At 44.9% G+C, this 17,548-nt stretch overlaps 1 protein-coding gene across 1 annotated transcript; it reads left to right on the forward strand.

Moving 5' to 3' along the window:
* Positions 1 to 349: 349 nt before the first annotated feature.
* STC1 (stanniocalcin 1) lies at positions 350 to 15,410 on the forward strand. Its single transcript, XM_056860796.1, has 4 exons — positions 350 to 492; positions 6,032 to 6,174; positions 8,350 to 8,561; positions 14,859 to 15,410. The coding sequence occupies exons 1-4, from the start codon at positions 375 to 377 to the stop codon at positions 15,127 to 15,129; spliced, it is 744 nt and encodes a 247-aa protein (XP_056716774.1). The 5' UTR covers positions 350 to 374; the 3' UTR covers positions 15,130 to 15,410.
* Positions 15,411 to 17,548: the final 2,138 nt, after the last annotated feature.

Genomic DNA, 17,548 nt, shown 5'->3' on the forward strand with positions numbered 1-17,548 from the left:
AAAAAAATCCTTCCCGTGAACTAGTTGCAGGCTCCCTGCGCTTGAATGATCCCAGCCTCCCATTGGCTGCCCACCACGCCTCCGGATTGGTCCCCGATCTCGGATGGGTGGGGTGAGGGGGGGGCGGAAAGTAGATAAGAGCGGCTATAAAAGCGCCAGGTTGGCCACCTGCAGTGAGCAGCAGCCCTCCGGAGGGGAGACGCGCGGCAGCAGCAGCACCACCGCCGCCCCGGGCAGCATCCAGCGCCGCGTCTCCGCTGAAGCCCAGGGAGGTGGGGGGCGCGAGAGCCAGCCAGCCAGCCAGCCAGGCACAGGGCGGGGTGGGGGGGCCCAGGGACCACGCCAGCCCAAACTTAGCGGAAACTTCTCGGAGAATGCTCCGAAAGTCCGCGCTTCTGCTGCTGCTAGCCGTCGGCGCCTCCGCATCCTACGAAGCTGAGCAGAATGACTCGGTCAGCCCCAGGGGGTCGCGGGTCGCGGCTCAGACCTCAGGTGAGCCTCCTTCGCCCCCCCCCCCCGCTTCGCGAAGCCCCCCCCCCCCTACACACACACAAACACACACGCGTCCCGAGCCTTCCGCCCTTTGCGCACGGGAGGTTTCGCCCGGGCTCATCGCTCTCCAGGCGCACCTTTCCCCCCCCCCCCAGCCCGATCCTCGGAGCTCTGCACTGGTGGTGGAGTTTGGAGGGCTGGGCTGGGGGGGAAAGGTGCGCCTGGAGAGCGGCGGAGCCCGGGCGAAACCTCCCGTGCATCCCTGGCTCCGAAACCTCCCGGGCATCCGCGGCTCCGGCGAGCCTCTGGGCGCAGCTGGCCGGCTTCTTTGCCACGAGCGGGAGCCGCGCAGGAGAACTTCCCGGTGCCTCTCCCTCCCCGTCCTCTTCTCCTCCCTCTCCCCCCGCATGGCCGGCAGCTGGAAACGGCCTTGTAATTCGATGTTTCAGGGAAGCCTTTCTTGCCCTTTCCTCGCCCGTTATGGGTTGTTGGGAGCCTCCGTTTCACGACCCGGTTTGTCATTCAGCCTGCCGTTCTTGGGGTTTAAATAAGAAATTCTCTTGCTAAGTGTCAAATTAGGAGAGTGGGCTTGCCTTTATTTAAAAGGGTGTTAAGATGCCAGCTGTACCGCTGCACCTTTGCTGCATGCTGCTTCTCTTGCTCTCCGCTTACGCCTTTAAATAGTTCTTCTCTCCTAGAAATAGGATTACTTTATACCTGAACAGGCATGCCGGTAGTGGTTTTGGGGAGCTACGCCTAGCATATAGCTGTGCCCATGAAGAGGTGTGTGCAACATCTTTCAGATCTTCCTCCACAGATGTGCCATCTTGGTCTGGTTTCTAACTTCTTTTAAAAATTGGATTCCCCTCCCTCCCCCCAAACCTAGTAATACATTCTTAGCAACATGCAACCTCACAAGCTATTTCCATATGTGAATTAGGTTATGGACTGCCAACTAGCCATCTCTGTAAGAGAAAAGGGAATTGCTTGCAGTTTCTCTTACTTTCAACACTGTAGGTATAGCTGGCATCTTAACACCCTTTTAAATAAAGGCAAGTACACTCTCCTAATTTGACACTTAGCAAGAGAGGTTTTTATTTCAGATCTGCAGGGCTCTGCAGCGCAGTACTAGGGTATTTGCTCAATTTCCTTTTGTACTTGGTTGCTATAGAAACATAGGGTCTTGGTAATTCCACCATGCCTAAAACAATAAGGAACCCTAATGCATATTAAACCTGCTGAATGCAAAGTTATAACCTGAATCCATGGAAACATGTCCTCATGAAAATGAGTTATAAGGACAGCAAGGGATGAATTGGGGGGGGGGGAATTAATGGTAGCAAAAGATCTGTCTTCCCCAGTCACATACAACAGTTTTTCCCCCTTAAGAGCAGCCTCTCCTAGTCAAGATTAGGAGTGGAGGGTTTGGGGGTTTTAAATTTGGATTTCTGGACATCCTCAGTTCTAGAAGAGTAATATCTTCATCTCATGTAGTAATCCAATTTTACACTCCATCCATAATGCCTGTAACATGATATGGTAAAAAGTAATGTATCTGTCCTTCAAGGTGATTGATGCATGACTGAGTAGAAATTCAACTCAGATATGAGGTTAATGCTCGTTAATCTAAAGGAAATATGCTAGGAGAGAATTTTCATATTGAGTTTGATTTAAATATAGATGTTTTGTATAGCTTGGAGAAAAACCATCATGATTTTATCTGAATGATGCTGCAATAGCAATGATGGCTCCAGCAGTAGGTTTTTTTCTCCATGAAATCTTAATTGAGGCTTTGCACACCACTTAAGTCAGAATTGGAAAACCTGTATTAGCGACCATCTTATCTGACATGACATCTTCTCTGATAAGAGTGAACAAAAATTATTCAAGGGCACAGCAACACATTGCTTATTTGAACATGACACGCTCCACTTAACACAGGTGCTTCTGTGTGTGTGTGTGTATGTGTGTATATATATATATATATCTACCTACACAACAGGCGGGATGAGAACTACCATGTTTGTCTGCCACTGTCAGCTATGGGATGTCCCATGTCATGGATCACTTGCCTGTTCCATGAACTCCTGCCTTTGCTTCGGACTCTGTGCTGCAATGCCCATCCAAGTGCTCCCACAGCGACTGCTTACTGAGAAGGAGAGGGACTTTGGTTCATTAGCTGAACATGTGCTTTGCATGCAGAAGGTCACAGATTCAACTGTCAGCATCTCCCGTTAATGGATCCAGTGATCTGACTTGGTACAGGGCAATTTCATATTTTCATCAGTTGAACAATGTAATGTATCCAGAATACAGCATCCATATTTATATTTCTTGGGGCTGCAGTCTTCTGCTATAATGGTGTAGTATTTTGGGCCAGGAAGACTAGAGTAGTCTCTCAGTAAGTCTCTTTCCCCTTCTTAGTAAACTATACGTGCAGAATGCACTTCTACAGTGACTTTAAAGTAAAGTCCTGACCAGCAGAGGAAGTCCTACCATAAGCCAAGGTGAGATTGTTGTCTGGGGTGACAGGTATGGAGGAAGGCATGCAGCTCTGTTTATTTGATTAGGGTACAAGCCACTTGAAAATCCTAGGAGGTCTCTGTAAGTCAGTTGTGACTTGACAGCGCACGGGCACATACACAGGCCACTAGGAAGGGCTTCTGAACAAGTCCCATATATTTGCCCTTTCTGGTGGAATGTGCCAAATGTTAACTAGTGGAAAAAAAGAGAAAATAAACCAGAATCATGGTTACCCCTCTAGAATTCTCATGGAAGGAAGGGAGATATCATCTGAATGTTCTTAAATAAGCAGCAGAAAAGGCTTGGACAACCAAAGAGAAAAGGCCTGACCTACCATAAATGAGCTAGCTTCCTTTCCATGTCAGCCCTCCCACCCATTAAAATTCTCTGCAAAAGATCTTGGAATGTTGACCAGGGCCAACATTCAAGGCTGGCGTGGTGGGCCATCTGCCATCCCACCAGGATGGAAGATTGCCCCCAGAAGTCCATGCTGGGAGCAGTGCCTGGAGAGAGTGAAGCAACACTTCCATGTTTCTTTAAACCTTGAAAAATTGGGCCCATGTACCTTACTCCAAGAAGATGACGCTTGCTGGAGGGAGGGCCTGGTGAGCATCTTGCCTAGGGCCCTTCAAAACCTGGAGCTGATTCTGATACCAAACTATTCTTGGCAGGGTTTGAGGAACAGGGCCTCCAACACAGGTGCAGCAGTTTGCAACTCACTTTCTAGTATTGGGCATACTTGCAATTTTCTTATTGAAAATGAAGAAGTTTATACTTTTAAATTCCGCAAATATACTGAACCAGTACAGTTTTATATGCTAACAGTGTTATAAATGATGCATTTTATTTTGTTAAATCAGTAAAACAACTTTGATGGAAAGGTAAGTATTGCGTATTGTATTTACTGTGTACTGTATTATTTAGCATGTTTATGGAATTTGAAGCGATAAATGTCTTCCTTTTCTATAAGAAATTGCAAGTATACCTAATACTTGAGAAAGGACTGCAGACTGCTGCACCATAGGCCGCCATAGCACATGGAGCTTGATTTCTGCCATCTGAGAGTTAGGAAAAAATAAAAGTTGAAGGTAGAAAACAAATTCTGTAGAAAACAAAAGTGTGTATATTTGTACAGAAACGTTCTCATACAGACACAGTAGATAGGACTATGAGCATTTATGGATATAAGATTATAAAACTGAAAACACTGAATTCTTTAATAATGTATTAAACACCCTATAGCATATTATCGCCAAAATTATTTACATTTAATTTTAATACTTGAAAAGAGGTATATGTCTATGTTTGTTAGATGTGAGCCGCTCTGAGCCCTACCCTGGTAGGGAAAGGGTGGGATAAAATATAATTAAATAAATAGCTATAATTCTTATATATAAGTTTATTTATATGATGCTTTAAGATGTCGTACATAAAAATTTTCATACTATGCAGTTTTGAGTAAAACCTCATCTTTCATTTCACTCATTACAGAAGGGGAAGAAAGGAGTTTTTCCAGTGCTCCTTAAAATTTTCTAATTTTTCTATTGGAAAAATTGAAAGCCTTCAGATGTTTCTCTTGGAATACATTTTGAGTGTCAAAAGCCTTGCCTTAAGAAGTATTTCGTTTTAAAAGGGAAAACATCTCATAGCAGTTGTTTATATTATGCCCCAAATTCCCATTTTTCCATTAGCAAAAGGCTTTGGGGGATGGGGGGGAGGGTTTTTTTTCTGGAGGGGTTTCCTAGGCCTTCCCACCTCCGGTTGGTGTTAGTTGCACTGATCCACTGTCAATGGAGGTGGGAATGGTCTTGGACTTTTCCATGCACATAGCAGCCACTTCAGCTTTGCTGCAGTCTTTCCGGAAAGATCACAGGAAAACTGGGGGAAAGCCAGAAGATGCATGAGATGCCCATGCTCTGTTAGATGCTCTGTGATGCTCTGTTAGAAGCAGGAGGGAAACCACTTCCCATAAGCAATAAAGCTGGACCAAATACCCCGTGCGGAAGCAACCATAGTTACATGGCATGCCTCTGAACAAAATGGGAGGGAATTGCAGCACAGGGAAAAGAGGGAGTGCCTGGATCTGACAACTAAACAGTTTTAAAGGACATTGGACATCAGATGTTGGGGCCCAAGATTCCTTTCTCTCCCTGAGGCCCAGGTGAGCCACTCCCATTCAACAATTTGAACTGGAGAGACCATTGGTCCAATTCGGTATGAGTGTTAACTGTAGTTTGGTCACCGCATCTGAACCAGGGCAGTGTCTGATAGCACGGATAACTTGTGGTATAGTGCCTCTTCCTTTGTGGAATTTGACTGTGCAAGGGAACACTTCTGTTGTGTGGCAGTAAAAATGTACCATATCCCTTATGCCTCTGCCGCTTGCGAAGTTCAAAAGAAGAAAGGCTCCAGTACCTGCAAGCAGTACCCTCTAAGGCACCCAAGGATAACTGAATCTCAAGCAGTTGTTTTACTGCATTAGAGGTCATTTCAGAGGGTAGCCATGTTGGTCTGCAGTAGAACAGCTAGATTCAAGTCCAGGCACATCTCGGAGAACCACAAGATTTTCGAGGTATGAGCTTTTGAGAGTCAAAGCTCACTTTGTCAGCTCATACAGGGACCTTACCCCGAAAATCTTTTTGGTCTCTGAGATGCTACTGGCCTTGAATCTAGCTGTTCTACTGCAGACCAACACAGCTATCCTCTGAAGTTATCTCTAATGCAGTAAAACAGCTTCGTGAGATCCAGCCATCCATGGGTGCCTTGGTACTCAATTAGAAATATTTAATTAAAAATATTTGTGATTCAGTAATCATGACCACCGACTGCACAAAAGAAATGAACTTATGATGTAATGGGCTAGCAGTGAATGCTTACTAAAGACTGGCATGTGAACACCAGGAATGAAGTGTTACTTGGCAATTTCTGGTTGATGTCAGCTTTCAACTCAAAATGAATATAAGGGACCCTGAAGACTGGTAGAAGTCTAAATTAATTTTTTCCCTTCTCTTTCTAGCGGATGTGGTTCGATGTTTAAATAGTGCCCTTCAGGTAGGATGTGGTGCTTTTGCCTGCCTGGAAAACGCCACGTGTGACACGGATGGCATGTATGACATCTGCAAATCCTTTCTCTACAGCGCTGCTAAATTTGACACTCAGGTATGGTTATGCACAAACAATATCTGTCTACTTGCTGTAACCCTGATGATTTAATCTTTTTACTGATGAGCACTACACCCAGGGTTGAGCCTCGAACTCTGATTCTGTTTATGTTGTGTGGACTATGCAGCTCTATGCCAATTAAGGGGATTTGCATAATACTTTCAGTATGCGTAAGTAGGGGCAAAGAACTAGTGGGAAACTCTGCCCCAATAGAATAATGCACAATTATATTTGTATCTTTCTGAGATTTCTTGGTGTGGTGGATAAGAGCGGTGGTTTGGAGCGGTGGAGTCTGATCTGGAGAACCGGGTTTGATTCCCCGCTCCTCCACATGAGCGGTGGAGGCTAATCTGGTGAACTGGATTTGTTTCCCCACTCCTACACACGAAGCCAGCTGGGTGACCTTGGGCTAGTCACGTTCTCTCAGCCTCCCCTTCCTCACAGGGTGTCTGTTGTGGGGAGGGAAAGGGAAGGTGATTGCAAGCTGGTTTGATTCTCCCTTAAGTGGCAGAGAAAGTCGGCATATAAAAACCAACTCTTCTTTGTCTTACACACTGCAAACCTGGGAGCTAGAAACTTGTACTGTCTTTGCACCCTTATTTGAGTGTTAGTCCTAGTGAACTCTGGGACTTGCTTCCAAGAAAGCATGCATAGGACTGTGGGGTATGTTGCAGCCCTAGTTAATATCTTGTGCTGAAGCACTGCAAAGACTCGCAGTGGCTCCAGCTCAAAGCATTTGCTGCATGGATCACTGGTGGCGGAAGGAGCTCTGTTCTGGCCTGTGACAGTACATTTTCCACATGCTTGGCAGAGGATGTCTTGTGGGGTGGAGAATGATGTTTCCCCTGCAAGAGGAAACAAATGTTCTTCTCACACTGCCACTCCTACTGAGAAAACTGGCAAGGAGATGAGAGGTTGGGGTTAGGAGGCCCCACTCCTAGCTGCGCAAAGCCAGATTGGCCTCATGCACTTGCACTGCAGGGGCCTGGAAACTTGGCATCTAAGGTAATACCGGGGCCAGTCCTACCATTGGACACAGTGAAGTGGTCCTTCTTGGGCCTTAACTCTTGACGGTACCATAGTTCACAAGGCAGCAGATCATCAACATAATTCACCCATCCTTGTCCCGGTCTTCTAACTTCCAGAGGAGGGGCACCTGTCTATGCTAAATTGCTTTCAGTATCTCGCTCACTTAAACTTTGAGCAAATTAGCAACTCCCCGTCACCTCATAACCTCAGATACTGTGATGCCTTCCATGCCTCTGCATGGGCAGATTAACGAGGACTTTGAAAAGCATACAAAGTGCTTAAAAGTTAATGTAGAGGTGTAGGAGAATCGGTTTTGACATGTGCTTGCTATGTTACGATGTCCGTTGCACAGCAGCAAGTGTGCGGGGTAACCACGTCTACCACCGTTTGGCAAGTATCTCTGTGTTCACTCTGTCTGCCCCAAGGCATGTGAAGCCTAATGGAGCTGTTTCCATACATTTCTGATACCAAAGGGGGACTTCTTCCCACTGCCTCCCTTTTAATACACATCTTTATGTATTTACGGTACATCTGCACTACAAACTTAAATGTATATGAAACCAAAATAATTGTCATAGTTTCCCTCAAAGAATTCTGGGAGCTCTGATTTGATCATGTTAAGGTCATGAGTCTCCCCCCCATCTCAGGGCCCCCGCTGGAATAAGAGAATCTTACATCCATTTTAATAACTGGAGGTTTGTATAGTGTATTCTGTATTGAGTAACTTATAATCATCTGTACAACAGCCATGTAAAGTAGGCCAGTACTGAGACAGTCTAAGGAAAAACTGTGCGGATGCTTCTCTGCTGCTGTGGATTGCTCCACAAGAATCATAACTGTGTGGAAGCAGTGGTGGCTACTTGTTGAGTCTGTTTTCTTACATAGTGGGCCCTCTGCCATTGGGGCATTTCTAGATGTCTAAAGCAACTTCTCACATGTAGGAATCAACCATGAAACACAATAGTGCTTGAAACGTAAATGTGGGTCAGCATTGTCATGTAAACTTTATATGAGCAGGTTCTCTAGTACTTTATGGGTGACAAGTGTGGCCAGCCAAAGAGCATTGCCCACTATAAAGATGTATGTTTGTTTTGCTTTAGCCTACATGTGTGTTTACACACTAACATGCTGCTTTATCTGCAGGGGAAAGCCTTTGTCAAGGAGAGCTTGAAGTGCATTGCAAATGGAATCACGTCCAAGGTTTTCCTTTCTGTTCGGAGGTGCTCCACATTCCAGCGTATGATCTCTGAGGTGCAAGAGGAATGTTACAGGAAACAGGACATATGCAGTGCTGCTAGAAGAAATACAGAAGCGATCGCAGAAGTGGTCCAGCTTCCACACCACTTCTCAAACAGGTAGGCTTATTGTATCATTCAAAGATATGGACAACTTGTTGCAAGGACACGTTCACATGCCTGGCAAACTGGCCTTGCCCCTGAGAGGTGTGGTAGAATTACTCCCTTGAATGCTTCATAGGGATATATCAAATGGGAATGGAAAAAGCTGTCTGTTACTCAGTCCATGTAAATAAGCCATACACGTATGACACATGAAGCTACCGTGTACTGAGTTAGACCAGTGATCCATCTAACTTAGTATTGCCTATGCTGACTGGCTTTCCAAGGACTGAGGCAGAGAAAGGTCTTTCCCAGTGTCTAACCTGGAGGGCCTTTTAAATAAATCAGGGATTGAACCTGGGATGCCCTCTTTGTAAAGCAAGTGCTCTGTCGCTGAGCCACGGCCACTACAGCCTGTTGCTTCTTGCAAATGGTGCGGCATAATGATTCATGGTCCCCATGTTGCGTCATCAGCTTAGCACTTCCTGCATTTTTTCCTCCTCCCTCCAACAGCGCACAGTTCCTCTATTGAGAGGCATAATTGTTAGAGTCAAGCCAGGACTTTCTCTGAGCCCAGCCCAAGGTGTTAGGATAAAATGGAGGAGGACAGAACCACTCTGTGCTCCTTGGAGGAAGGACGGGATAACCGTGTAATAGCAGCCATTGGCATAAAATAGAGGCAAACTTAATCCTGCAGGAAGAAAGGAGGATATGAGAAGGAAAATAGGCGTTATAAGAGTAGTGAACTCTAAAATGCATAGATTATGGAAGCACCTGACTTGCCATAGGCTTGAGAAAGGTAAAACCTCCCCCTCTGACATTTCTGAAGACACCACTCAGGGAAAGCAGCCCTTTGTCCCAGCGGAAGCCTGATGCTTCAACATTTTTTCAGTATCTCGCTCACGTAAACTTTGAGCAAATTAGCAACTGCCTATAGGTAAAAGGTGTCATTTAGCTCTTTGGGGGGCTGCCCTATTGTGAGGAAGCCACGTCTCTTTGAAAAACCGCAATGCTGCAGAGAAATGTTGCAGCGACTCTGCAGCAAATAATTCCCAGCAGTTGTTCCACTTTTTGCTAAGGTTAGGAGGGAACACAGAACGTAAGTGGAGAGAGCTATTTCTACAGAGGGGAATTAAGCAGTTGAGAGGAGTCTTCAACATGCAACATTTGCGGGACTAAAGCAAAAGGCTGTAGTGCTGCTGGAAACAAATGCAACAGGATTTCCCAGCTGATAAGTTTATATTGAAGTCCCCCCCCCCCCGCAAAGCATCTTGCTTTCTCATCTAATTCCAGCAGAAGCGAAGTGTACCAGTTTGCTCCAGCTTAAATAGGAAGTCATTAAAAGGCCAGAGCACCTTCCTGTAATTAGTCTCTTATAGTGGTTCAGCAGGGGGGTGGGGTCCTACTGTACTGAAGCTTCCTATATGATTTAAAATAAACTATAAATTTCATCTGAAGCAATGGCTTCTGCATGGGGGAAAATGACCTAGATAATGAGTTGGTATGTATGTTTTTCAGCAAATAATGTGTCTGGCTATAGCAGCATAGCCAGGATGAAGTTTATTTCCTTATCTAATTACATATGAATGACTTAATTTAGTGAAAGGCTTGGAATATTAGAGGAGAGGACCAAGAACCACTCACTACCATCTTAGTATATAACCAGCTATAAGTGCATGTCCCTATATGTGCAATGGAAAGGATGCATAAGCAATTGTTATTCCATTATCTTTATCTGAATTCTGGGGGAGAAAGGCAGCTTCTGGGGTTATGATTTTATGGGGAGGGGAATGCCACTATTTTCCTCCAAAAATTACCATCCTTTTACCTCTCCCTCCTAGAGCCCGTGCGGATAGTGTGTCAGACAAGGATTTGGGTGACCCAGGTTTGAATGCCCACTCTGCCATGGAAGCTTGTTGGGTGACCTTCACCCAGCCCATTTCTCAGCCTAACCTACATCACAGGGTTGCTGTGAGACAAAATGGAGAAGAGAATCATGTAACCTGCTTTGGGCCCTCGTTGGGGAGTATTGGCTAAGAAAATCTGTTCAGCATGAGAAACACTCAGTTGTCCTGGTGGCAGCAGTTACTACCCAGTTTTGCTTTGGTACCCACCCACCTCCACCGATGAAGGGAAAGGGGCAGTGATGCCAAACAGAGACTGGGGACAACCACGGGGTTTTCCAGGTAGCTCCTCAAGGCATATGGAGACCTGATTCAGATCAGGTTACCCCCTTTCCCCCTAATACCACATTTCTCCTGATATGAATTGGCCCCAGAAAGCTTCTACTCACTCCATTGGGGAAGCATACTGGTAACTTCCCACCAAGAGAAGTAGCTCCTGGGGCTGAAAGAAAATGGTGCAGGGGAGGGCTCAATCCTCCATCCCTCTTTCTACAGCCATGATTTGAGTGGATGGAATACACCTGATCTTTGGGGGAGGCTTCCTTGCTTCCCTAGAACAACATCCTTCCTTTGATTCATACCTGTGGTCACTCTTCCCTAATCCAGATGTAGCCTACGTTAGCTAGCCCAGTGAACCAAAACATACCCAGGATATAGAGCAAGAGTCCAGTAGCACCTTAAAGACTAACAAAAATATTTTCCGGCAGGGTATGAGCTTTCGTGAGCCACAGCTCACTTCTTCAGATTCCTTCTTCAGACCACAGGTATCTGAAGAAGTGAGCTGTGGCTCACGAAAGCTCATACCCTGCCAGAAAATATTTTTGTTAGTCTTTAAGGTGCTTCTGGACTCTTGCTCTTTTCTACTACTGCAGACAGACTAACACGGCTACCCACTGTGGAATACCCAGGATATGTTTGGGAACTTTGCTTTGTTTAAATTGTATTTGGAATTCTCTGTAAGCTGTTTTGAGTTCCTTTTAGGGAGACAGCAGAGAATTGCCCAAATAAATAAATATGCAACACATGAGTCTGCCTTCTGCTCCATGGTCAGCTGGTTCAAAATATAGCTAAACTCTAATCAAACATACTTTACCAGTATTAAATGCTCCCATCTGTTCCAAGTTTGTAAAGCGACATGAAAACCTGTTGAGTTGCAGGTTTTATGGATTGGGATATAGATTGCTTTTTTGTTAGCTACTTTGGAAATTCCCTGAATGTCTAAACTACTTGAGTGATGCTAGAGTTGATGGGGGGATTATTCATATAATGTTAACTCTCCTTACCCACCCACTCTCACCAACTAACATTTCCTTGGTTGAAAAGGGTTCTCTTCCCCTCCCACACCAACACCTCTAACCTCCAGGGGAGGAGGAGAGATGGCTACCTAGTCACATTCTAGCTAAACCTTCCCCCTAGCTTAAAGAAGGCTGCGAGACCACTTTTAAATTGGGGAAATGGAATGGGGAAAATCTTCTTTTTTTAAAAAAATGTTCACCATTACCACCACCGTAGCCCTGATCATCCTGGAACCGTCTTCCCCTCCTGGGCTGCATATTCAGGGCCAGACAATATATCCGGAGTTCCACTAATGGAACTCTAACAGTACATGTAGCTTGGCCCTGAAAGATAAGATATCAATAATGGGTTACTGCCCCCACTTCGAAACAGCATGAGAGAGGGGTAATGTACCTGCACCCAGCTAGTCTGTGTGAGAGGTTTTCAATTACTATAGAAGAACTTGAATGAAAGTAGAAGCAAACTATGGGGTGGGGGGAAAACCCTGTCCTAAAGTATAAAGATCTCTGTGGTCAGAGCCACATTAACCATCTATCAACCCAAAAAGCCACATTTACTTCCATCCCCAGCATAGAGCCTGCAACGCAGAGAGGCTCGCAGCTTACTCATTCTCCTACCAAGGTGGGAACCAACTACCAATCAAAAGCTGCATCAAGCAAGGGCTGTTTCCTGAAACATGGGGCAGGTGCCACATGTGGATCTTCTGAGCACTGTTCCCCAAAGTGGCATGTCAAAGAGCCACATGTGGCTTCCAATCCACTATCAGTGGTCTATGGCAAATGATGAATGGAGGACCAGGTGCCTACTGAAAACATCACTTGGACACATACTCTTGTTACAAAGGTCACATGTATAACAGGCCCTGCCTCTCCAGCAAGCAGTTTTTTAAAATGTGGAGTATTTTTGATGTCCTTTCTACTTGATGATTATTTGGGTTATCAATGTAAGATGTGCACAGGTCTGTGGGGCCACAGAATTGAGCACCGAAAGAAGTGTTTGTAAAAATCACAATTACAATATTTAACCAAAAGCTGTTGGGAGGTAGCTTGGGAGTGAATGTAATGTATTTGCTCGTACATATAGCTCCAGAAGCGTAATGGAGGATGGTTCACTAATCAATTTCATAGGAAAACTTTAACCCTAAACCTGACTTTAAATGAAATATTTATCTGTGCATAATTTGGCAGTTCAGCATACCTGATCATCCTCAAAAGCTACAAGGGGAAAGGTGGCATGACAATCAGTTTTCTGATGGAAAAAATGAGCAAGCTTATCCTGAGTCTCTTAACAGTCATAGGTTGTGCAAGCAGGGGACCCACAAGGAGTTGAAGAGCATCTCATTTTCTCTTTCCCCACTATTTCCTCTTTCCTTTCCCTGAAAGCCCCCATACCCTGTTCACTTTTCTTCCTCCCTATTCTGCCCTGACCTGGATGGCCCAGGCTAGCCTGATCCCATCAGATCTTAGAAGCTAAGCAGGGTCAGCCCTGATTAGTATTTGGATGGGAGACCACCAAGGAATACCAGGGTTGCTGTGCAGAGGAAGGCACTGGCAAACCACCTCTGTTAGTCTCTTGCCATGAAAACCCCAAAAGGGGTCGCCATAAGTCGGCTGCGACTTGAAGGCACGTTACACACACATACACACACTCTCCCTCCCTCCCCCGGGTAGCCTATTCCCAGGAAAACTATGGCTGAGCTTTACAGCTCAGGCCACTGGGGCCAGGTGTCTGTATTATGTTAAGACTGGAGCAGAGGTGCTCTGTTCTACTTAGGGGGCTGCCCTGAGAGCTGAAACTGACCAGGCTTCTGGTAAAATCTGAAGGTTTCCCTTATAAAGTGTCACCTTCAACAGCCAGTCCTCCTGCTCAAAATGGATAAAGGCATTCTTGAATGGGCTAACTGCATAAGCCCTTAAGTGGCCTTTTGCATTTCCTGTCCCTGTAACTGAATGAAAAAGCTACATTGACTAGAAGATAATTTGATTTGAAATTGGCCATCTTCCACAATCCGATTCACATTGCATTCAGAATTCAAGCATTCCACACTAAGGGGTTTTAGCATTGTTTGTAAAAACACTGTCCTTACAGGAAAGATGTCTTACAATTCTGGAGCTACTATTGTGGGCTGTTAAATACTTGATTCTTTGGGAGCAGACATCAAATGTTTAAGTACCAGCCTTGCATTAAACTCCAAGTAAAGTGTTTTTTGGACCTAGTTGAGCAAAAGCTGTTGTTTCGTGAAGCAGATCTATGCACTTGGGTCAAGGGGTCTAATTTTATGGGCCCCCGAAGGGGTTGCCCCCATCCTCCATAGGAAGCCATTGCAAACTTCACAATAGTTTCCTATGGAGGATGGGGTGACCCCTTCAGGGGCGCATAAAATTGGACCCCCTGACCCAAACTTTACCAGACCTCAGTGTCAGTTTGAGGAGAGTCCCTTGCAGCTACCCTGCGAATTTGGAAACTCTGCCTCAAAAAATGCCCCCCCAGCTCCTAAAAAAATATTCCCATAGGGAAAATCTTTGGGAAAACCAAAGCCTTATTCAGCATTTTTGGTGATCAGCTATTTGGCTTATGCTTGATTCTGGGTTTTAATATTCGGCCCAAAATAAACCCGAATAAAGCCGAAATGGCTATTTTGGGTTCGGTAAACCCAATATGCACAGCCCTAGTTGGCACCTGCGTCTTCGTTTCTTATTTTATTTGTATGTACTTCATTTATATCCCATCTTTCTCTCCAGTGGGGATCCAAAGCAGATTATTTTGTTCTCCTCCTCTCCATTTTGTCTCCACAACAACACCATGAGGTAGGTTAGGCTGTGTGTTTGTGCCTGGCCCAAAGTCACCCAGCAAGCTTCCATAAAAGAGTGGCTCTCCCAGATCCTGTTCTGACACTCTAACCTCTACACCATGCTGGCTGTTATGTCTGCCATGAACTCACTAGGTGGCTTTAGGTGAACCCCTTACTCTCCGCCTCAGTTTCTTGCTGATATTACTATACATGAAATGCTTTGAGTACTCTGAGGTGCTGGATAAATGCAGTGTGTTCATTAGCATATGTACCTTTCGGTGGTAGGAGGAAATATGGATGCTAACTGTAATGTCTTTAACACAGGTATTACAACAAGCTCATCAGAAGCTTACTGGAATGTGATGATGAGACTGTGTTTACCATAAAAGACAGTTTGTTGGCAAAAATCGGACCGAACATGGCCAGCCTTTTCCGTCTGCTGCAAACGGATCACTGTGCTCGAATCCGTCCTAGATCAGACTTCAGCCAACGACGTATCACTGAGCCTCAGAAGCTAAAAATCTACTTCAGGAATCTCCGGGGTGAGGGAGCTGCTCCTTCCCATATGAAACGTACATCTGCAGAAAGTGTGTAATGTTCTGTGACACGTAGAGTGTGAGAGCATAGGGAATCCAAGCTCTACCAAAGTAGGAAATTACTGTTTTTCTTTAGCTTTCAATACACATCAGAAATGTACTGTAACTGATTTTAAAGGACACTGAGCCAACCTACACATTCAAAAACAAAAATCTGGCATATCCCTTGTGGGGTTGTACCATGTCACTGTGCAGGTGGGGGAAATTTCATCTCTTGCACAGCACACATGCATATACTCCTGTACATAAAATATGCTAGTTGTTGTTAGAGGGGGCTAGATTGGAATCCTTTTCCTTGACATGCTAGCTTTCTTCAGGTAGACGGTTTTTAAAGTGGGAAGGAAAAATTCGCTCGTGCAATCCCCCACCTGCATTCCAAAAATGGTAGTGTCCTACATGCTTAATATGAACGTATAGATTGGCACTTAGGAACTGGCTTTAGATTTTGGTCCTTAATATTATCACCCTCTTTGGATAAGCTGCATATATCTAGATATCTGGTGATGGGGAGAATCCCCCACCATCCCAGTTTCCTGGAACAGAACCACAGTCTCCTTCATCTTTTATCTTCTCTTTCTTCCCCCCCACCTCATTTTTCCACAAAGAAATCCAGTGCAACTGGGGGCTTCAAAAGCAATCCTAACAGCACTTCTTCAGCAAACACCAAACTATCACTGTACTGTAGCTCAAACATCATTGCAGTTTGGAGAGAATGAAACCAATGCAATTAAATTCTGCTATTATTTGGCGGGTAGACCAACGTTGGCGCACTGTAGTGCGCCTGTTGCACATTGTATAAATGGCAGTAGAACTTGTGTTAAGAGTGATGCTGGCCATATACAAATATGAACATCATGTCTCGACTCCTGATCTCTGTGTTGTGATCTTAACACTCAAGCCTGAGGTTTTCTTAAATACCTGATTATACCACAACATAGTGCTCTGTCTACGTGACTATAGAGATATCACAATTGTTACTGCACACCAGCCCCTGTGCAGCTTGTGACACACACATGAGCTGAATATGCTCTGCCAGACTCCTAAAAGCTTCCTGTTTTTATAGCCCCAGGCAGGTCAGTAAAGCAGGAAGTTTGTCAAGGCCCTGTTAGGTCACCGTATATGATGCAAGTGCGTCACACATTCAGGCCTGCTATATGTCATAACACCGGTACAAACTCATTCCTGGCCCAAGTTCTCACTGTGGTGGTAAAGCCTTGTCTGGACTTTATCTCTTCAGATTGGGGCTGGGGGCTGCAAACCAAAAAAGGGGGGAGTGGTCCTTGTATAAGGAAAGGTAGCATGTCAGGGAGAAGTCTAGGCTGGATCTCTTCTTGCTGAAATGCTAGTTTTCCATGTGCAAGGATTCCACTTTTTGTACAGAGAAGCATTTACTCCTGTAAGTTTTCACCTGCAGTCTGAAGTGATGCAGTCCCGACACAGGTTCTGTTCTGTGATAAAGGAAAATGCTCTACAGAGCTTAAAAGAAGATTATTACAAACTAGTTATAGTGGTTGGCCGGTCTTGCATTGCTTAAATGAAAGCTAATAACTTTCTGTACTGTATCTTCATTCAAAGCTTTAAAGGAATCTTTAGCAAAAAGAAATTGTCTTAAGAATAGAGTATAATCAAGCCTTGTTCAGTTGTGATACGAAATAAGGCAAACCTTTCCTGTACTGTATGTAACTTCCAGAGGAGTCTGCTTTAAAAAAGCAGAATTTAATAACTTTGTAAACATACCTTTTTGTTTTGTAGTTTTAGAAGCATGGCAGTTATCTGGTAAGTCACTGGAAAGTACTGGTTCCAGTGGCCATTGTGTGACTAAATATTTGTATAAAAAGATACCATGCTTTTAAAAGCAACTTGGCTTTAGGAAGTCTGCTTTTACAAAGATGAAGGGTTGGGTGGGGAGAGAAACACTACTTTGAAATTTGGATTATGCTCCATTCTTATGGCAGCTCCTCAAGCAAGGTGACTTCTTCAGAAAACTTAGCCATGTGTGGTGTGCCTAAAGATAGCTAACAATGCAATCCTAAGCAAAGCGACACCCTTCTTATCCCACTGAAGTAAGTGGGCTTAGAAGGGTGGCACTTGGCTTAGGGCTGCTTTGTAAATAATGCAGTTGTGGCTTGCCTTAACTCTGTACACACATAGGTTTTGCAGTCTTGGAAATAACAACAGGATTCACACGTGCCACTTAAAACTCTTTTCAGTCCTTCTCCCTTCATTATTATGCACATGCTGGGCTGGCTCCTGGTTTTGAGGAGGACCATGTGCAAAAGGCCCTCCAGTGTTCCCCTTGCTAAGCACTCTTTCCCCCTCCCCTTGTGCACATATGCTCTCTTTCCAGTGGGAAGAAGCTGAGAATGACTCCTTTGCACTCATTTGAAGCTCTGTTGGGTGCCAGTAGGCCCAAAAGTT

This window comes from Euleptes europaea, chromosome 14, assembly GCF_029931775.1.
Source record: "Euleptes europaea isolate rEulEur1 chromosome 14, rEulEur1.hap1, whole genome shotgun sequence".
Lineage (NCBI taxonomy): Eukaryota > Metazoa > Chordata > Lepidosauria > Squamata > Sphaerodactylidae > Euleptes > Euleptes europaea.